At 52.4% G+C, this 20,198-nt stretch overlaps 1 protein-coding gene across 10 annotated transcripts in view; it reads right to left on the bottom strand.

Moving 5' to 3' along the window:
* Positions 1-20,198, bottom strand: part of kmt2ca (lysine (K)-specific methyltransferase 2Ca) — a 48,315-nt gene that overhangs the window by 7,094 nt on the left and 21,023 nt on the right. For 2 of the 10 annotated variants that reach the window (XM_084940234.1, XM_084940244.1), the window contains 34 exons: positions 16,450-16,578; positions 16,245-16,355; positions 16,053-16,165; positions 15,781-15,955; positions 15,524-15,601; positions 15,397-15,432; positions 14,764-14,907; positions 14,644-14,676; positions 14,168-14,290; positions 13,319-13,636; positions 13,162-13,235; positions 12,550-12,756; positions 11,947-12,060; positions 9,585-10,982; positions 9,246-9,509; positions 8,765-9,150; positions 8,499-8,674; positions 7,962-8,414; positions 7,484-7,836; positions 7,282-7,393; positions 6,765-7,172; positions 6,529-6,640; positions 6,373-6,439; positions 6,225-6,288; positions 5,354-5,586; positions 4,773-5,192; positions 4,326-4,433; positions 1,636-2,544; positions 1,222-1,482; positions 940-1,140; positions 699-860; positions 475-610; positions 209-332; positions 1-121 (listed from right to left, as the gene is read on the bottom strand). The exon at positions 1-121 is cut by the window's left edge and continues 55 nt beyond it. In XM_084940234.1, coding sequence (XP_084796360.1) covers positions 1-121; positions 209-332; positions 475-610; positions 699-860; positions 940-1,140; positions 1,222-1,482; positions 1,636-2,544; positions 4,326-4,433; positions 4,773-5,192; positions 5,354-5,586; positions 6,225-6,288; positions 6,373-6,439; positions 6,529-6,640; positions 6,765-7,172; positions 7,282-7,393; positions 7,484-7,836; positions 7,962-8,414; positions 8,499-8,674; positions 8,765-9,150; positions 9,246-9,509; positions 9,585-10,982; positions 11,947-12,060; positions 12,550-12,756; positions 13,162-13,235; positions 13,319-13,636; positions 14,168-14,290; positions 14,644-14,676; positions 14,764-14,907; positions 15,397-15,432; positions 15,524-15,601; positions 15,781-15,955; positions 16,053-16,165; positions 16,245-16,355; positions 16,450-16,578 — 8,123 coding nt within the window. The remainder of the gene's footprint in view (positions 122-208; positions 333-474; positions 611-698; positions 861-939; positions 1,141-1,221; positions 1,483-1,635; positions 2,545-4,325; positions 4,434-4,772; positions 5,193-5,353; positions 5,587-6,224; positions 6,289-6,372; positions 6,440-6,528; positions 6,641-6,764; positions 7,173-7,281; positions 7,394-7,483; positions 7,837-7,961; positions 8,415-8,498; positions 8,675-8,764; positions 9,151-9,245; positions 9,510-9,584; positions 10,983-11,946; positions 12,061-12,549; positions 12,757-13,161; positions 13,236-13,318; positions 13,637-14,167; positions 14,291-14,643; positions 14,677-14,763; positions 14,908-15,396; positions 15,433-15,523; positions 15,602-15,780; positions 15,956-16,052; positions 16,166-16,244; positions 16,356-16,449; positions 16,579-20,198) is intronic. The other 8 variants (XM_084940236.1, XM_084940237.1, XM_084940235.1 and 5 more) reach the window with 8 other exon arrangements.

Raw genomic sequence — 20,198 nt, 5'->3', positions numbered from 1 at the left:
AGGCTCCAGCTTGATGAAGGACAGGTCGGGGTACCGGCTGACCTCTATGTCCGCCACGCTCTCCGGGGACGACGATGGAACGTAGCTGTCGGGGTCATCTTGCTCTGACGAGTCCTGGACCCTGAGGATGAGAAATCACGAAGAAGAGTCAGCGCGACTCAAGACGACAACGAGGCATTTGGCTTCACATCTGAGGGGCGGGGCTTACCTGAGCTCCTCCTGGTTGTTGTGGGGTGGGGTTGGGAGGGAGGCAGGCACATCTACTGTCTTGGAGGGATGGTTTAAACTGAGAAGCTCCTCCCCTTTCAGCTTCAGAGCAGACACACCTTTCACTGAGGTAGAAACAGGAGGAAGAGATCAGCTGTTACTCTCGTGCAGCTGTCAGGTGTCCACATACTTACGGCCACACTGTCACATCTGCACAGGCTAACCTGTGCCTGTCAGACAAAGAAGAGGGTCAAGTAAGCCTCTCACCATCCTGCTCGCCGACCTCCTTCCTGGTCAGCTCCTCTGTCGTGGCGAAACCGTTCACCAGTTTCTGCCTGGCAACAGGAGGCGGCGTCGGTGGCAGGGAGGCCGGAGGAGTGGGGGGGTTACTGAGGTTGTTCTGCTGGAGGAGCAGACAGGAAGTGATGTAAAATTAAACAGCAGTACTACACCATTACTAAAGTATTACCTCAGTACCCATGCAGCGGTACCTTGTATATGAGCTGGGAGTAGTAGTCGGTGACTCCATCCAGGCAGGCGTTGCCGAAGGAGCCGCTCAGCCGGGAGTCTCGGCCCAGAGAGGAACTGCCGTAGGGGGGGAACAGACTGAGATCCACCCCCAGGACCGGCTCCATGAGGGGCAGCACTGCCAGCTGTTGATGGAGGGGAGAGGTTTAAACTTTCAGACACATCTGCTTCCTGCTCAGTAAACAGGAGGAGGCGGGGCTCTACCTGTCTGAGGTGTGTCACCACCGGGTCAGAGGAGGAAGAGGTGGAGCAGGATTGGAGTGCCTTCTCCTCCTCCTCCTTCTTCTTCCTTTTGTACTTGGGAGGAGCTCGGTCTTTGTCGGGCCGGGCGGGTCTCTTGCAGCGTTGCGTCTTCTTCCTGCCGAAGGCGTCCAGCAGCTCTGAGGCAGTACCGTCCCTCGCCACCTGGAGGTGGAGCACATGATCAGCTTTTTTAACTAAAAGGTCACATGACATTCCATTTGTCTGCCCTGGCCACCTCCTCACCATGTTGCCATGGGAACCAGGTGCATCTTCCTCTTCAGATCGACAGCCATCGCTGGACAGCTGTCGCCGGGCGATAGGCGGAGCTTGGGTGATGGGCGATGGCGTGTTGGCAGGGGAGGTCTTGTCCCTTAGCAGGTGTCTGAGCAGCTCCTTACCTGCATCGCCTGCCTGATGAGGAGACGTGGGGGAGAACGGCTCTGCCCGGCCCTCCTCCATCTTCACCACCCTGGCTCCACAGGCTGCGGCCTCCTCACGCTCCTCCTGCAGAGAGACCCAGGAAAGTGACTGCTACGGGAGCACACACACCACCGCAGTACTACTGCAGTACACACAATACCATAGTTCATCCACTATCACAGTATTACTACAGTACCACTGCAGTACAAGTGGGATGAAGTGTGAAAACAAGCGCACCTTGATCTTCAGCAGAGCTGCAGACAGGGGCCCTCTCTGGCACTCTGAGCCCAGCCCGGAGGCTCTCTGCTGGGCTGCAGAGATGATGGACAGCTGCCTCTCCAGCTCTGATGATGGGGCCAGACCAGAGAGGGAGGAGCTCTGAGGGAAAGACAGCTCTGATTGGTCCATGCTGCCAAAGGTGGGTGTGGAGCACGCAGTGTCAGAGACAGCAGGGGTGGGAGGGGCAGCGAGGTCATCAGATTGTGAGGACAGTGGCGTCCTGGCCCCCCCTCCTCCTGTGGCTTCCTCTCCGTCCTTCTTCCTACTCCTCTTCTTATTCGGTTTATTGTCCGGGATGATGTCAGAATACAGCTGGATGAGGGAGGCAGGGCCACCAGAGGAGGAGCAGGGGAAGGAAGTGGCCAGAGGAGTGGAGGGAGAGGAAGAGGAGGAGTCGTGTCCGAATAGATGTCCCTGCCCTGCCGGATGGGAGGAGGGCATTCCTGCTGCTCCTATCCCAGCTGGGTGTGCCTGCCCTGGGGCTGAGGGTCCTGTGAGGCCAGGGAGCCTCGGCCTGGTCTGGAGGCTGGAAGGAGCCACGTTCATGGGGGGTTCACCTGTTGGAACAGGGGGCGCTCCAGGGAGTAGAGGCCTTGCCGTGAAGCCTTGGCGGAGGCCCGCCTGCAGGGGAAAGGTCGCTGCCATCTGGCTGTGGTGCTGAGGTCGAGGTCTGGAGGTCTGGAGGAAGTCCTGGGGCAGCTCGGAGCTGAAAAAGGGCATCTGAGACAAACCGTCCCCTCCGGGGGCAGGACCCGCTGTCGGTCCCACCTGAGGACCCGACGGAGTTGCGGCAGGAGGCACGGAGGCCCCCAAGAGGCTCTGCTGCTCCAGCTCCAGTCTCTGCTGCAGGACGCGGTGACGCTCCACCTGGAAGCACATCAACAGGATTCATGAGCAGGAGGAGGCTGCAGACACCTCTGACCTTTAACCCCTGACAACCACGCTTTATTCATACACACAACAATGACATACTCATGTGGTTTAATCTGTTCTCGTGGATGTAACCAGGCCTCCAGACTCTTTTCCTTCTTACCGTAACCCACATTTCTAATATTGACACCTCTGCTGGAGCTGTAGTCCTTGAAACAGACTCCTTGCTCCCTCCTTGTCTACCATTCAACCATCTTCAAGTTTGACTCTCCTCCAAGGATCGGATGTACCAATAATGATTCAGTCTGTCTGTCAGCTCCACCCTCTTCCCACTGTACTCGTTAAAAGCTGTCATACCTCATTGGCCCCCATTATTATCACTATTACTCAGTCTTCCCTCAGTACTGGACTTGTTCCTTCATCATTGAAACCTGCCTCCTTTACTCCCATTCTTGAAAAGCCTGGTACAAATAAATTCATTTAGACATCCGATCTCCTCTTTGTTTCTTAAACTCGTGAGAAAATTGTCTCCTCTCGGCTTCACACACGTCTCAGTAACAACAATAATCTCTATGAACAACTCCAGTCTGGTTTCCATCTACTTCATATTAAAAACGACCAACGTCCTGATGGCAGCTGACTCCAGTTTCCTCACCATCCTCATCCTTCTCGAGCTGAGCCTTTGATTTCCCACACCATCCTCTGGAAAGACTGTCCTCCCTGCCTGGTTCACCTCACATCTCTCAGTTCATTCAATTTAAAGCTCACTCTTCAAGTTCATTTCCTGTTTCTGCCGGTGTTCCCCAGGGTTCAGTGTTGGGGCCTCTGTTATTCATCACTGAAGTGCTTCCACATAAATATTAGCTTTCACTGTTACACAGCTGACACTCAGCTGTATATTCCTTCCAAACCCAGTCTCACCCTTCCACCCATGCCCTCTCTTCCTGCCTCAGTGAGGTTAAATCATGGCTCTCCTCCAGTGTCTCACACTCAGTAGTAATAAAACCTGTCAGCACAGGTTACAGGTTTTCCATTAATACTGACAACACCTCCACCCCCCCTCCCCTCAGGGTAACAGTCTGGGTGTCCTCCTCGACAGCACTTTGTCATTCCACCTGGTCTGCATACCTGCACTTACTCCTTTCCTCGCCCCACATGCTGCTCCTATCCTCGTCACTTCTCAGATACTGTAATTCGGATTTCTCGCGATCATAACTCGCACAGCCTCCAGAGAGCACATCACCCTCTTCTTCATCAGCTCCACTGCCTGTAGATGCTCGAGTCTCCTTCACTTTGACGTGTATCCATAACCTGGTCCCTCCCTACTTGTGTGATTTACTCCACATTTACTCCCTCTCATTCACCGAGGTCTTCACCTCATTGTTCCCGTCTCACCACTAAGAGGAACAGAGCTTTCAGCTGCTTTGCTCCCCGACTTTGGGATTCACTTCCTCCTGAAATCAGCGATACTGGCTCTCTTCCCTTATTAGAGTCTAAACCCATCTGCTTAAACTGGTTTACTCTCTTTAACACCGAGTCCAGTCTAATGCTCTGAGTGTGTTTTAGGAAACACACTGCGCTCCGTCTCACTCCTCTTTACATTTAACTCTTCCTGGTTCTTAACCAGGGCGTGCTCCAGCTGTGAGAGCATGAACGTCTTCATGTTGTGGTTAAACAGAAACTTGTGGAGTCAGAGGGGACGTGCTCTATGAGGAGGAGCTCTGCTGACTGCGGCCTGACCCAGCTTGCTCTGCTCCTCCTCCTCCGTGATGTTTTACCTCCTGCATGAGCTGAACCCGCTGCCTCTCCTGCTGCTCCCTCAGCCTCTCCCTCCTCTCCCTCTCCTGGAAACCCTCGCTGAACGGGTTGTTGTCGTCAAACTTGACCTGTGGAGGAGGCGGAGTCAGAGGGGTTAGCCAGCGCCCAGGAGCAGCCTTTACTTTTGTTTCAGAGAGTAAGCTCACATGAAGCAGTGTTACTGCAGGGTCCCCCCCTCATTGGCTTTTCTAATACAGATGTTCAGAGATACATAAAAGATGGACTGACAAATCGGGATGTCGACCAGCATTAGACTGAACTTCCTGTGGGGTCTCCTGTGCTGATGGAGGTATGAGGGCTCAAACATATGGAGATAATCCCCCCCTCCCCATCTACTGATTTATGATGTGAGTCTGGTTCTGGATCAGGTCTAGATCACAGTGGGGTGCAGCAGCCATGTTTGTTACCTGAGGGGCAGGGCCAGCTCCATCCACTGTGGCTCCATTGGGACCTCCGGTGGGGCCTTGGGAGGCGGCAGTAAAGCCTGCCGTCTGAGCTGCGAGGCCCGGCACTATGGCAGAGGGCGCCTGGGTGTGTGGGGCTACTTGCGGGCTGTTGGGTAGGGCGGCGGGGAGTTGAGGGGGTTGATGAGGCGGCATCCTCTGCCCCATCACCCCTGGAGCCCCACCCCCTGGAGTCCAACCGGGAGGCACATTTGGGAGACGGGCCGGTGCGGGGCCGCCCGGGTGTGGTTGCAGGGGCACGATGGGCTGTGAGAGCAGCTTCTGAGGGAGGGGGGGTGCCGGTTGCTGCTGTAGACCCCTGTGAGGATGTTTGGTCCGGTAGTCCTCGATGAGCTCGGCGTGGTCCTTCTGCTGCTTCCGGATCTGAACACAGACAAGAAGCACTCACTGTGGATACACCGGCCCCTGAAAACGGTCCCTTACAGATTTCACTGCCTCACTGGCTGCCCCCGGCCGGCCTTTACCTTCAGTTCAGTCTGATCTGATAATCTGGATTTATTCTGCACTGGGATCAGCTCCGTTACCTGCTCTAGCTGCTTCTGGACCACTCCCTGCTGCTCGCTGATGTAGCGTAGCTGGGCGGCGTCCTCCTCTGCGAAGACACGGCCCGCCTTCTTGGCCGTTCTCTGTTTGGCTGACAGAGCCTTCTTGGTCTTGCGGTGGGCAGCGATCTGATCCTCCAGGAGGCGCTGCTGCATCTGCAGGAGCTGCTGTGTCTCTCCAAGCCAGTCCTCGTACTGCGGCCGCTTGGGCTCATCTGGGAAAAGAAGGAGTCAGAATTTAGTGATGAGGAGAAGAAGGAATCTGACTTCGCTCATATGTGGCTGAGAAGAAACAGCAGCATGCGATCAAAGAGAAACTTTGATCGCATGCTGCTGTTTCTGCTGTCTGCACAGGCTCCAGAAAGAACTGAACTTTAAACGTTTACACGCAGGCGTAAACTGATCAGAGCTCATAAATGAGTGCCTGGTCTTTCTCCTCTGTGCCTGAGGAAGATCCTCTTCATCGTGTTGGTTGTGTTTGAATTGGAGATTAGAAAGTGTGGATATGAAGGTTATTATAGGTCATTTAAACTGAATTAGCACATTTCTACTCTGAGCACTCAAAGCACTTTATACAACTTGCCTCATTCATCATTCCTACAAGCACACGTTTCTATCCAACGTTCAAGAACAACTCGGGGTTAGACGCTGCTCTCTCTACTGAGCTACAGCCACCCAGGTAAAACACACGTTCAGTCACTCCAGTCATTTTTAATGCAACAAACCGAAACCAGTTGGTCTCTTTCAGATTCTATGTGACCGTATAAAGCTCTCCCCGGGCTTTGTGTTAGAACCACTGCTCTGAATGTACAATAACCTGTTCAAGCTGCTCTGATTGGTTTCTGATACTCACTGCTGAACCCGGGGCCAAGGCTTGGGGGGTTGGGTTGCACCAGCTGAGGGTTCACCTTCCCCTCCTGACACAGAGAAAGACCGCAGACATGTTAGAGAAATGCTCTGTCCTGTGTGGTCAGGTACTGTGTCCGAGTCCTTCAACATACCTGTAATACCAGGTGTGGAGGCTGAGGGGGGACCTCAGGACCTGGGGCTGCTGGAGGCTGCTGGAACCTGACGCGCACACAGACAAAGACTTCAAATGAAGTTGAGAGAGGGAACGTTCACAGAGAACACTGAGGTCAGAGGTCAGAAGGTCATACCTGTTGATGACCACGGGATTCAGACCCAGGTTTCCCTGAGACATCACTTTGTTTATGCCTTTCAAAGCCACCATCTTTGCCTTCATGATGGGGTCTGTAATGGAATCAAAGTCTGCAGGACAAAACAAGAACACAAGAGTTCAGCAGGGGCTTCATGAGAAAGACAGTCCAATGGTGCTTCAGGGGGAGTTTCAGAGGCTCTGGACTGTCGGGGTGTTTCAGGATTCTGGACTTACCCACACCAAGGAACGCAGAGTCTGTGGTGGAGCGTTGTCTGATCAGGGCCTGCATCTGTTTCTGTTGCTGCTGCTCCTGGCGCTCTTGGTCCAGGAGGTCCTGCAAAAGAAGCGGCTGCTCCTCCAGAAGCAGAGGCCTTTGTTTGTTCTGGTTCTGGACCTGGGTCTGAGCAAAGGTACCCTGGGTCTGGCTCTGCGTGGAGGTCCCCATATGTGGAGGTTCGGTCTGAGTGGTAAGGAGGAGGTGAGGAGGCTGGAGAGGCAGTGGGTGAGGCGGGCCTTGGGGGGCCTGAGGAGGCAGACTGGTGTGAGGAGACACTGAGACAGCCTGAGGGTGGGGGGTGAGTTGAGGAGAGGATGAGGGGGGCCCAAAAGGCCTCTGCTGCTGCTGGAAGACAGGCTGTTGTCCTGGGAGAGGAAGAGCAATCAGAAACAGTTCTTCCATTTCAAATCTGCTGATTAGATCAATGATTGGTCGATAACACGAGGGGGGCAGCTCAGGCTTGTGTTTGTTTACCTGTGGTCACAGGGGGCTGAACTCTGGATACCATGCCCATGGATGGTACCTCCTCCTGGGGCTTGAGGGATGACAAAGCCCCTGAAACAGAACCGGAGTCCTCCAGCTTCTCCTGGAGGCAGTGGTGGGTTATTTATTATGTTCTCCTTATTGAACTAATTATTGATTAATATTTATTATTGATAAATTGAAAATGTCCCACCTTGATGTGATGGACAGAGGAAACCTCAAGTCCTAGAGCTCCCGGGGGTTTGCTGGTGGCGATGACCCCAGGTCGAGCTGCCCCCGTCTTGCTGTCGTCCCTCACTTCCTGTTTGATCTGTCCGACCAGGTGGGAGCTGCTGTCAGTCTTTCTAGAACCACCAACTACATCCTTCCTCTCTCCGCTCTCCTTCTCCTCCGCTGACTCGCCCAGATCCAGCTCCTCGTTGAACATGTCCTTCTTGTCCTCCAGGTTGAGCTCAGGGTCGGCATAGGCGATCAGGTCAAACTTCCCCGACAGCAGGAAGTCATCGAGGTGGAGGTCATTGGGACCCAGGTCCAGGTCTTCTTTACCTGAAAGAGAGTTAGAGGACGAGTCAGTCAAGGTCAAGAAGGATCGATAACTTGCTTCAGAACAGGTGTAATTTCTGGATTTAGCCAAGGTGAAATAAGCTGGACCCGGACTCGATCGCTCATACCATCTTCAGGGTCGAGGTTCAGGTTCAGGTCAACCAGATCCTTCACTTCTACATCCTCCAGGTCCTTCACAGCCGAGTCCTCCCCTTCCAGGTGCTCCTCGATTCCATCGGCTCCCGAGAGTGCCGGCTCGCCGGTCTGAGTCAGAGCTGCCGTGTGGCCAAGGTGCTGCTGCTGAGGATCCTGCTGGTTCAGCTGCTCCACGGCGCCTGCCATCATCATCTGCTGAGCCATCAGCGTCTCACCCATCCTGGCCCCAGGACCAGGTCTGATGGCAGGTGGGTGGGGGTCTCTGGGGTGCAGGAGAGGGGCCTCGGGGTCCGTGGCTGAAGGAAGAGAGAAGGGCAGCCTCAGGCGGTTCTCTGGAGCGCGATGTCGAAGCTCAATGTAGGGCTGTCCCATGATGCTGTGCTGCTGGATGGGGAGAGAGCGAGGGAGGAAGGGCTGGGGGACACCTGAGGGGAAAGAGAATTTTTTTATCAGTCAAGTTCATTTTCAACATTTTTGACTCATCGGCCAGTCGGAGGAGCTGTGCTGACCTTGCATCATGTGCGGGTGAGCGTTTGGAGTCCCGTGGGGACGGATGGCGGTGAAGTCCCCGGGCACTGGCCTCCTCATCTGAACACGAACCTCCACAGCACCGAGCCCAGAGGCAGGCGTTGATCCTAGGGGTGCACGCAGGAAAGTCTCATGGAGGCCAGCTGGAGCTCCAAACCTGTAGAGGGCAGCGAGTGCAAGTCACAAACACACAAAAAACAAAAAAAAAAACATCAGATCTCAACCAGGACTCTTCTGCTCCTCTCACCTCGATCCTGGTCCTTGGACACCCAGCTCTCTGGGGAGGCTCTGTCTGGGGAAAGAAGCCTCGGTGGGCGCGAAACCCCTCTGCTGTTCTCCTGGGAACCCTCCAGGGAACCTCAGGGCTGGAGCCCCGGCAGGCCGTATCGTGCCAGGATACGGGGGCGGAGGGCGCCCAAATGGGTCTGTCTGGACAGGGGAAGCGGTGGAGTTGGAGCTGGAGGAGTCATCCTGCGACCAGTTGTGAAGAGGTGTGCCAGAACCAGGGGAGGATCCTGTTGGAGCAGCCGGGGGTGCAGCAAGTCCAGGAGCCGGTTCCTGCAGACCCTTCTCCTGACGTAACGTGCTCTTCTGCTGCTGCTGTCTCAGGATGAGCTCCCGAAGCCGTTGACGCTGCAGAGAAAACAGGAAGACAGATGAACTCGCTAAACACACGAGAACCAGCAACACTCGTCCAGACAAACGTGGACTTACAACACCTGTCTCACCTGTCTCAGCTTCTCCCCTGAGTCACCAAGCTGAGGCATCACGCTCATCGACCCGTCTAAAGCAGATATTTCAGTGGTTGTCGTCTTGTCGGTTTGCGATCGGCCTGGTGTCATGTGACCCTGCTCAAACGGATCGTGACCCGGAGTGTGACTGGCCAAAGCAGAGAAGCTCTCTTCTGATATCCCAGGGTGCTTTGGGGTGTGGCTGCTGGGGGTTCTGGGAAATGAGTCCTGCTGTTGTTGTCTTCCTGGTGACTGCTGTAACTGACCAGAGAAAAGATGAGTAGAAGAAGACGCTACTCTGTGGCAGAGAATAGAGGCCGTGGGCTGTGATGTTACCTGGTGGGGCGTTGGGGTGAAGGTCCCTGGGTCTCCTGGAGCCAGAGGGGATGAAGCGGAAGCTGCAGGCTGAGGAGCTAAGCTCTCGATTGGGGTTTGGCTGAATGGCTCGTGGGCCTTCTGGGGTCGTGGTGTAGAGGGCTGCTGGGCGTAGGGATCCGGCGAGGGTCGCGGTGTACCTGTGGGTTGTGCGTAGGGGTCGCCGGTCCGCTGACTCCCTGGTGATCGGGGGAAGCGGTCGATGACAGCTGGATGGGGTGTGCCCGGGTTGGAGGCGTAGGGATCGAGGGTTGGGTGAGAGGGGGACGGACGGCGGCTCATGGATTGCTGGTTGTACTGGTCTGGTCTCAGCGCAGGCGGTGTGGTGAGGTATGTGGGGTCAGAGTGGGGACAAGGCGTGCCAGGGGTCTGAGGGTTGGTGTAGGGATCCGGAGATGGCCGGGAGGTCATAGGTGACTGCTGGGTGAAGGGGTCGGACATCTGCTGAGTGTAATCTGGTCTGGGCGTGCCGGGCGCTTGGGCGTAGGGGCTACGGTGGGGGGAGCCCAGACCTGACAGTGGGCTGGAGGGGAAGGGAGGCTCCTGTGAAGGAGGGGGGGCAAAACTTGGGTCTGTGAGCCTTGACAGGTCCCTCCTCCCTCCTCCTCCTCCACCACCAAATGCCTCTTGCTGAGGGGGCATGGGGGCCTTAAACACACCACCCTGGACCAGTTGACGACTGCATGACTCGGGCGCAGGGACTCGCACGTTCGTCTTCTGGTAGGCTTCGGCCACTCGGATGCCGGCATGTCTGACTGAAGGGTCGGGGGTGGGGTTACCTGGTTGTGGCCCGAGGCTTCTGAAGACGTCAGGTGTTTTGGAGTCGGGGGATGGAGCAGGAGAGCCTACGACATCATGGGCTGGGGAGGTGCTAAGGGAGCTGTGATGCTGCTGCTGGGAGGCTGCAGGGCCTCCAGGCTGGGAAGAGGAGGGCCGAGGAGTGCCTATAACCTTACTGTAGGGGTCCCAGGGTGAGGAAGGGCGGGAGGAGGGGGGAGAGAACATCTGGGGGGAAGATGTTGGCTGGTGGAGGGGAGAGGAGGGATGTGGGGATTGAGGGAGTGAGGAAAAGCCAGAAGGGGGCGGTGCTTGAGGCCGGAGGAAGATGTCGTCCGCTGGTCCAGAACTTCCCTGCAGGAGGTGCTGCCTGGGCTGACCCTCCCTGAGACCCGGGTGGAGCTGAGGGGAGGCGCTTCCTCCGGTGGGCACGGGGCTGTGGCTGCCAGATTCAGGCGACTGGGGGCCTGAGAGGCGCTGGCTGGCCAGGAGCTGCTGCTGCTGCCGCTGCTCATTCTTCACCTGCTCCAGCTTCTGGGTGGCCTCCATCTTGGCGAGCTGCTTGCTCTTCTGACGCATTTGCTGAGAGAGAAAAACAGAAGGGACGGGCGAGGAGACAGGCGGACACAGAGCGACAGGCGTGAGGGCAACAGGTGGAGCTCAAACACGTCAACACAGAAACACTGAGGTCTGACAGACACAGCTACGCTGAACCACTGTGAGATATAACACCAGGTGTTACAAAGGGGAAACCCTACAGAGACAAAGCTGTAAACATGTCTGACTAACATGGGAGTGTATGGGGACTGACTCACTGCTGCCTCTGCTGGACGTTTTTGAGGCTCCAGTTTGTTCTGACTTTCAGAATAAAATCCCAGGAGTCACGTCCCCATAACTCCTCCTTAAACATGATTTTAACCATAAACTCGAGTGAAAAAGAAGCTGTGCGTGGAAACAGACTTTAATAGAGTAAGTGTGGAGCAGGTCTGGACCTGAGCTCTCCTCCCTCACATGCATGGATGGAGGACACCGGACAGAATGTGTTTGTGTGGAGGTGCTGTAAGGAGGAGTCTGGAGGAGGCAGAGCAGAAGTTTCCGGAGCCATTCTCAGCAGACATTCAGAGCCAGGCAGCACCCCTTCAGAATAAAAGCAGTCAGCTCGCAGGCAGACTTGGGCCGCGGCCTCCAACTCTGGGCCAGCACAGACTTGTGACGTTGTGTCAGATCAGAGCTAACCCCTCCTCTTCCTCCCTCCCTCCTTCAAATTTAAGCCGTCCTTTGGCCCAGAGAGGAGGACGAGGCTGAGGCCGGCTCCACGGCTCTGAAACCCTCGCTCAGCTCCGGGCCTTGAGCTCCGTCACTCTTTATTTAAACTGTTGAAGTTTGATGCCTCTGACTGACGCCCCATTGGCTCGTTTAAAGGCCGATTGACAAGTTCCTGACGGTTCGTGGAGCTCCAGAGTGAATCCTGAGGTGAGGTCAGAGGGTTTCAGAGGCTCGTGGATCCAGGAAGTCTGCCTCCGACAGGTTGGCCTTGAGGTCTTACCGGAGCTGCTACGGATGCCTGGCAGGGACAATCTGTATCTGTTGGAGATTTTTTGCTTTGGGGGGGGATTTCCTGCCTCTTCTTATCGGCTTCCCCTCTGTCTTTAACCCCTCCCTTTTCAATGACATCAGAGACGTTAGTGTGAGGGAGGGCGGCTCAGCGGGCATGCACATCACAGCATCATCTTTATCACAAATACACCCCACGGCGTGCTGCCTTCTGGTTACCATGGTTACTACTGAGAGCTGGAAACCAGCGCCAGCCTTGGAGTGAGTACGGATTGTTTCTATGGCGATTTAGTCTGCGTGACTGTCTCGAGGTTGAAGCGGTGGCGTGCAGCCTGCTGACCCGGGAGCGCGGCCTTTGACTTGTTGTGCAGAAACATTTGCGTGACTAATTTTAAAGAGCACCCTCAAAGTGTGTCTACAACCAGCAGGCAGCGCTCTGTGTCCCATCATGCATTGCGCTGCTGTTTGCATCACTAAAGTGTGTTTCTGTTAAATCAGGTGTTTTCTGACTAGAGTCTGGTTGTTGGTTTCTCGCTCTGCTGCTACGTCACCATAACGGACACCTGGACGTGTGGAGCTCTCGGGCTCTGCTCACCTGTCTGAACTTCCACTCCTGCTCCTGCTCCGACTCCTTGGGCCTCAGCGGGTCCTTGAACGGCATCTCTATCTCCATGGAAACAGTGTCAAAGGGTCCCAGCGGCGCGGACAGCTGCTGCTGTGAGGGCGGGTGGCGTTTGAGCGGGTCATTGGACAGCTGCACTTTGTTGATGCGTTGAGCCGCTCGATTGTCCCGAGCTTTTTGCTGCAGAGGGAAAACAGCACGTGGTCAGAGACGGCGAGGACGCTAAACGAACGCCATCATGGTTGATGAGCAGGCACGTGGCTCAAAGTTCTTAATCTTTACAGTACTGGGATCAGATCCACTGTAATCAGTGTCCACACTGTTACAGAACAAGGACACTGTGACAGTGTGGACACTGATCACACTCAGACAGCAGTTGTCTGAGTCCTTGAAGGGTCCGGAGCTAGAAGATGACCCTGCTGCTTTAAATGGACACCTTTGATCAACACTCTGGAAACAACTCAAAAGGACACAAGAGCCTGTTGACAGGACCTTCGTCCTGTCAACAGGCTCTTACACGCTTTTATAACGTTTCCTCAGCTCTCAGAGTCCTTCGCACAGTGAGGAGGAGAAGGAGGAACTCACCACGTAGGGTGCTCTGTCCTGAGCGCTGGCCTTTCTCCACAGCTTGGTGATCTGCTTCACTCTGGTGGGCCAGTCTGATACAGGAAACAGCTGTCAGCTCTGTCAACACACTGAACACACTGTGTGTGTGTGTGTGTGTGTGTGTGTGTGTACGTACCTGGGTACTGCTGCTTAAGCTGGGGGAAGTTGGTGTTACAGTAGAGCACCGGAGCGACGGTGGCCATCTCTCCCAGACTCTCCTCCTTCTCCCACTTCAGCGTGCTCCTCTGAGCCGTTGACAGCGCATCCTGCTCGCCCTCACCAGCCGGAGCCTGCTGATTGGCTGGAACTAATGCAGAGGTGGGGCCCTGGATGGGGGCGGGGTTTTCGGTAGGGAGGACCCTAAAGCTGACTGGACCCTGGACACCGGGCATCATAGGAGGAGCAGCTGGTGAGAGGCCGTTCATCAGTGGGAGGCGAGGAAACGGCACGGCACCTGAGAGGTGATCAATACAGGTGATCAGAGGTGATTGGAAGGTTCAAACAGAGCTCAGTCGAACCCTCATAAACTTTTTAGGTTCAGACTTATCAACAAAAACGATGGCGAGACAGCTGCAGGTCGAAGAAATGTTTGGAAAAAATGGTGGACGGTTGAAGCAAAGCGGCCCAGAAATAAACTTTTAAAGTTAGTCATGAGTTTGTATCTCACTCAAACATCGAGCAGACAAATGTCAGCATAACGAGGAAACTGAAACAGTTAAATTCAGCTAACCTTTGGTTACATGACGTTAGTGACATCGCCACGTAACACGGCTCGGGTTCACATGTTTGTAGTTTTATTATTCTGAAATATCACCAACGCCTTCAGACAGAGGTCACTGTGTACCTGTGTGTGTGCGTCTGTACCTGTGTTGTGCGTCTGTACCTGTGTGTGTGCGTCTGTACCTGTGTTGTGCGTCTGTACCTGTGTGTGTGTGTGTCTGTACCTGTGTGTGTGTGTGTCTGTACCTGTGTTGTGCGTCTGTACCTGTGTTGTGCGTCTTGCTCCCAGCAGCTGCATGTGTGTGCTGACTCTGCTCTGATTGGCTGTTGCTGCTGTCTGGACTGAGGACAGCAGTGAACACCTCCTCCACGTCCTTTCCCTCCAGCTCTGCACACACACACACACACACACACTTCAAGTTTCCTCCAGCATCGGTCAGCATGGATGACGTGACATGAGCTTTCAATGACAGCGTGATGGTGACGAGCACCGACTCATCAACGGGACTAACGAGGTCATGGATGACAGCATCACTTGTATCCATGTGATGCTGTCTGTGCAGAAGCAGCTGCTCAACATTTAATAACGAATACGTTTGAAGCCAAGTGCCAACTTCCCTTTTCAGTCGCTCTGTTGTCAGCTGACCTCTCCCTGTTTCTGATTGGTCAATCATCTTAGTTAGATTAATAAACCCTTGGCTGACTTATGGCGCTGACGCCCACACAGGTGCTCGGTCTTACCTGGGATCTTGTAGAGCTTGCTAAGGATGGCACCTGAAACAGAAGAACACTCGTCAATCAGCTGCTCTAGAATCTGTGAGCACTTCCTGTTTCCTGCTTCTCAGACCCTCTTCAACTCACCATCAGTGACCATCTTATCAAGCTCAGGACTCAAGATGGCGTCCAGAGGCTCTTCCTGCATTGCCCTCTGGACACGCCCACTGCTTCCCGTTGGCTCAGAAGTCAAAGAGGCGTCATGTGCCACAGAGCTGATGTCCAGACCTGCTGAGAGAGGGGAAGGGGGTTAAATAAGAGAGACAGATGCACGGACAGACTGGAGGTCAGCAGGAAGCAGCAGAAGAAGAATGAGTCTGATCTCTGCAGGAGAAGATGATTCAGGCCGTTATATCACAGGACAGGAGGAGGAGGAGAACAAACAGGAGCAGAAGAGGAAGAAAAGTTTCAGAAGGCTCCAGCAGCACAAACGTGGTCCACAGGTTGAGTTCAGGTAAAGCTAGCAGACAGCTACAACCACCTGTCAAGTCAAAGAGGCCACGCCCCTAACAAGAGAACAAGGAAATCATCTCCAGACACAGTTTGTACGGGGCCTGACTGACTGCTGCCTCTGCTGGACGTCAGAGGAACTGCAGCCGTTTCATTTTGTAGTTTATTAAATTTATTTTGGCCGTCCAGAAACACAAAACTGAACCAAAGTGAGACTGAGGAGGAGGAGGAGAAAGAGGAGGAGGAGGAGGTCTTCCTGGGGAGTCTTACCAAATGGAGACGGGGAGCGCTCCACCTGGAACTGACCTGGAAACAAATACACACAGTTATGGTGTGAGCTCTTCTTCGTTGGTGTGGTCCCTGAGTGGGCAGAGGGTGAAGGGGCTGATGGGAGTACCTGTGTGTCCGGTGGCGAGGATGTGAGGGTCGGTGTTCAGGACGTCGGACAGATCCACGAGACCGCCATCCGACCCGGCTGGATGGTCACACACACACACACACAAACACGATTCACTCACAATTCAGAAGCCCGAGTAAAGGTCATGACACTTTCTGTCCGTCAACAGGAAGTGGCATCATCCTCTACCAAGCTCCTCAGCCAATGATGAGTGAGGATGAAATGCTGATAAAAACATAAACAAAGCAGTAACTCACGCAGCGCTGCCACCTTCCTGCTGCCGCCAGAGAGGGGAGGGGCCTGAAATCCAGGAGTTGGGCCTTTCAGGTTACCTGTCGCTGGTCTTGGTTGGCTACTGGCTGCTGCTTCTGGCCCCGCCCCCCTGTCCACCTGTCGGCTTCGATCGAGAAGATCTCGACCAAAAAATGCCTCCTGGAGAGAGGAGGAATCAGCCAATCAGAGTGCAGGGATTCTCATTGTGTGCGTGTGCGTGTGCGTGCGCGAGTGAGTGAGTGAGTGAGAGTGTTACCTGCAGGTAAGAGGGAAAGGTCTCCTCCAGCTTCGTTTTCTTCTTCCTGTACCTCTTCTTCGACTTCTCTGTTGTCTGGTCAGTGATTGTGGGCGCCATTTCCATGGCAACGTCTGCAATCAAAACAGAGTTTGTTTTTGGCATCAGCAGTGGGTGAAAGGTGGGCGTGTCCACAGGCGAGAGGCGTCTCACCTTCATCCCGGCCCGGCAGCATCTCCGTCGAATCCTTCCTGCACAGCTTGATGCGGTTTGGACCCACCCCCGCCTTGGCGCCACGCTGACGCACCATGAACCCGCCGATACCTGAGACACATACAAACACACAGACTGGTTGGCGTGGAGACATGTCCGCACAGAACCCTGCTCTGACCTATCCCAGGCCCCGCCCCCTCTTCACCTGGCCTGTAGGGTTTCCGTTTCCTCTTCTTGTTGCCGTCAGCGACATCGGGCTCCTTGGTGATGTCATCATCTTGGATGTGATCTCGTTCGGGGCTGGAGTCAGATTTCATCTCGCAGTCGAGCGGAGCTGCAGTGAAAACATAGTTAGCGTCGTTTTCAGCCCGTTTAAATAGAGTTTATGATGGCGGTGCTAACGCTGAAACGATGTCATATTCACAACCACGGCGAGCACGTTTATTCACGAGGTCACAGAACACGACGGCTCCGCCCACAATCCTAAATCCAAACAAACAAGGTAACCTTGGTTACATATGCAGAATCTGAAGAGCGTCAGTACACCTGCTGACAGGAAGCTTTAGCATCATGTGACTTTAAACCACCCGACCAATAACAGTCTATTAACAATGAGAACAGGGGGGAGGCACCAAGATGGCGGCTTGAACAGTCGTGTTTTTTCAGGAGCTCCGAAAGACCGCAAAATTTGCTAAGTAACTTTATTCTCTTTCCACTCGAACTATAACTATGGATGCCCAAAAGGTTATTAAGAATGCAAAGCTGCAATTTGTGCCGTCAAACCCCAATGTTAAGACGTCTTCGCATGCTAAAGTCAGTGACCATGGCTATGCTAGCACTGAAGCCGCCAACGTGGGCCTAAACAAGCGAGAACGGGGAGCAGACTCGGCGCCGCCAACTCCATCAAAACAACCGCCAGAGGAGAAAGAACAAAATCTTCAGAGAAGGAAGATGATATCTCCAATAAAACTATTTTTGAAGCCATTCTGGGACTTGAGAAGAAATTTGAAGTACAACTGGAAGATATGAAGGAACAAAACAGACAAAGTGCAGCTATGGTTGCCAGCTTGGCTAAGGCTGTAGAGTTTAATGCTGCAGAGATAGTCGATTGCAAACTGAAAGTTGTTAAACTGGCAAATGCGAATGAACAGCTGCTTAAAGAAAACGAAGACTTGAAAAGAAGAGTGAGAGAACAAGAGCGCTACCGAATGAGGTGGTGCTTAAAGCTGAAAGGGGTGAAGGAAGACAAAGACGAAAACATTAGAGTGAAGGTTTTGCAAACGCTTCAGAAGATTGCCCCTGACTTGAACTTAGAAGAGGCCGTTGATATTGTCCATCGCTTAGCAGGGCTCTAGAGTGCGACCAAATTTTTCAGTGGTGCGACTAAAAATAAACATTTGGTTGAACCTGTGCGACCAACTGTTCGGGTAACAAAAAAAAAAAAAAAAAAAAATCTCTGCAACTCTCCGTGTGGTCAACAACAGACACACATTATGCCCCTATCATGGACTAAACCAATCAGAGATAGTCAGGGGCGGGACCTCTCTGATTGGCCGTGGTCCAGTTGAAAGTGCAGGTGGAAGAGAGAGGTGAGTAGCTTGAATAAAGCGATATCGATTCATTAACGGATTCCACACAAAGACGTAAACACAGAGCGGACGCATCAGAATCAGCTTTGTCTTTCTCGGCTTTCTCACCCGACGGCCCGAACACGGACAAGCCGTCGGAGCTCAGCGATTCTGATGTTTTGTCTCTCTCCAACCAAAATTCGCCGAGCCGGCAGCAAAAGAAGCAGCAAAGTACGCTTCACATTTGATCAATGTCGTCATGGATTCCCTCTGACTTTTGCTGTTTTGCTTCCACCACGATAAAAATCACACTTCCTGCACAGCTCTGTGTGTGTACTTCAGGAACAGTTTCCCGTCTCAAATCTCTGTTTTCTGCATTATTCATTGGCTTATTACCCACCAGTCTACCGTTGTTTACAGCGCTGCCTTTTTCTTTTTTCACTTAAATGACCTCGGACAAGAAAGCCTAGTTTCTGCTGTTCAATACTGAAGAAATTTAAACTTCTTAAAATTATGAAAAATTGCAGAATATTTTTAAGGTTATCTGCTATAAAAAGCCAGACCAGGAAAATCTCCTTCATGTTTTTCTGTGTTTTATTCTCAGTTACTTTCACACAAAGGCATCTGCTGTGATGTTCACAATGCTGATGAAGTCTCACATGTATCAGTACTGATAAATGATCAGAATTATAATATTTCTGACTGTCTGAGGCTAAATTGAATCAAATCAGGACTTTGAGAACCTGAATCGAATGGATTATAGAAATCAGTGATGATGCCCAGCCCTAGTGAGCAGCCTGGGCCTGAGAGAAGTGGATGTAGCTGTGGGTAATGAGAGAAGATGAAAAGAACTATTGATAACTTTTTTGTTAAGTTAAGGCCTGATCCGTCTGAAATTCATAGCCAGCTCTGACATGGTGCCATCAACCTTTGAACGCTGAAAAAGCAGCAGTGTATCCAGGAAACACATTATATGCTTTAATAAATGCACTGCCCAAGTGTCCCCTCTCCCCACTGCCTTTCAGCAGCATGCAACAGCAAACAGGTCGTCAGAGGAGCCGAGATGATGATGAAGTTTAACATTTTCTACAATATTGACAAAGCACTTTAAGCACAAGAATGTTAGTTAATCATTTAGAAATGAATATTGTCTGTATGGACTCCCCCTCCTAAAGAAAGTGCACATGTAAAGCTGCGGTGTTAAGCGATGCGGTTGAAAAATTTGAGTGCGCCAAACTTTTGTGCCAGTACGCCTAAATTTTTAAAGTTAGGCGTACCGGTGCACCCATGTCAAAAAGTTAGTCTAGAGCCCTGCTTAGGGAAACGAGTTGATGGCAGAAACAGAAACATCATTATTCTACTCACACAAAGGCGAATTAAAGAAGAATTGTGGAGGCACACCAAAGATTATTCAACCTGCAAGCAAGAAGGCATCAGCTTCGCAGAGATGTTGCCGCAGGAGGACATACAAGATCGACAGCGCCTATGGCCTCTGGTGGAGGAGGCAAGACGTGCGGGTAAGCGAGCCTACTTTCGTGGTCCACATGCCTTCATTGATGGACGCAAAGTTGAGGAAAGACAGGAGAACTAAAAATGACAAAAAGCTGAAATAGTGGAAACTTGTTCGCGGTCTGAGGAGCTCAGCATTTAGTACTTAGTACAATTTGGAACAATAGATATATACTGATGAACAGAAAATCTATTTTTATTCAAGATTGGTTATCAAAAGGTGTTTGGGCAATTGCCCATTTTGTAGATGAGGAAGGACATGTTCTAGGACATCAAGATTTTTGCCATAAGTTTAATATCCAATGTTGTCAAAGGAGCTTGCAAAGAAAAGCGTCTGGACTTCGTTTCACCTCTCATCCGAGAAGCTTCTTCAGTTCAGAACTGAAGAAGCTTCTCGGATGAGAGGTGAAACGTCTTCAAGTAACTTAAAGAAGTCCAGACGCTTTTCTTTGCAAGCTCCTTTGACTACGATGACCTGGATGACTGAGAACCTTCACAGACAATATCCAATGTTCTAAAAGTAAATTTAATCGGGTTATAAAATTCCATTGTCACTTAAAGACATAGTTGTAAATGATACAATATATTCTGACATCTCCCCCAAGTTAAGGCAATTATATATAGATGGTATTCAGTTTTGTGATGTTAAATGCAATAATAAGTTTCTAAGATCTTCATTAAGGAGTCTTTATTCTCCAAATTTACTTGTAATTACATATTAAAAGATTTCCAAAGGGAAGAAATTGAAAGAATAAGAACTGATTATATCACCTTCCTTATCCCTCCTAAAGGGAAAGAAGTCCAATTTAAAATTTTGAATGAAATTTACCCGACAAGTAGACTCCTTGGTGATAGATTCAGAATAGAAACGGGTAAT

Source organism: Perissodus microlepis, chromosome 9, assembly GCF_051167445.1.
Source record: "Perissodus microlepis isolate ML-2025 ecotype Zambia chromosome 9, ASM5116744v1, whole genome shotgun sequence".
Lineage (NCBI taxonomy): Eukaryota > Metazoa > Chordata > Actinopteri > Cichliformes > Cichlidae > Perissodus > Perissodus microlepis.
This window is presented reverse-complemented; position numbering and strand designations above follow the sequence as displayed.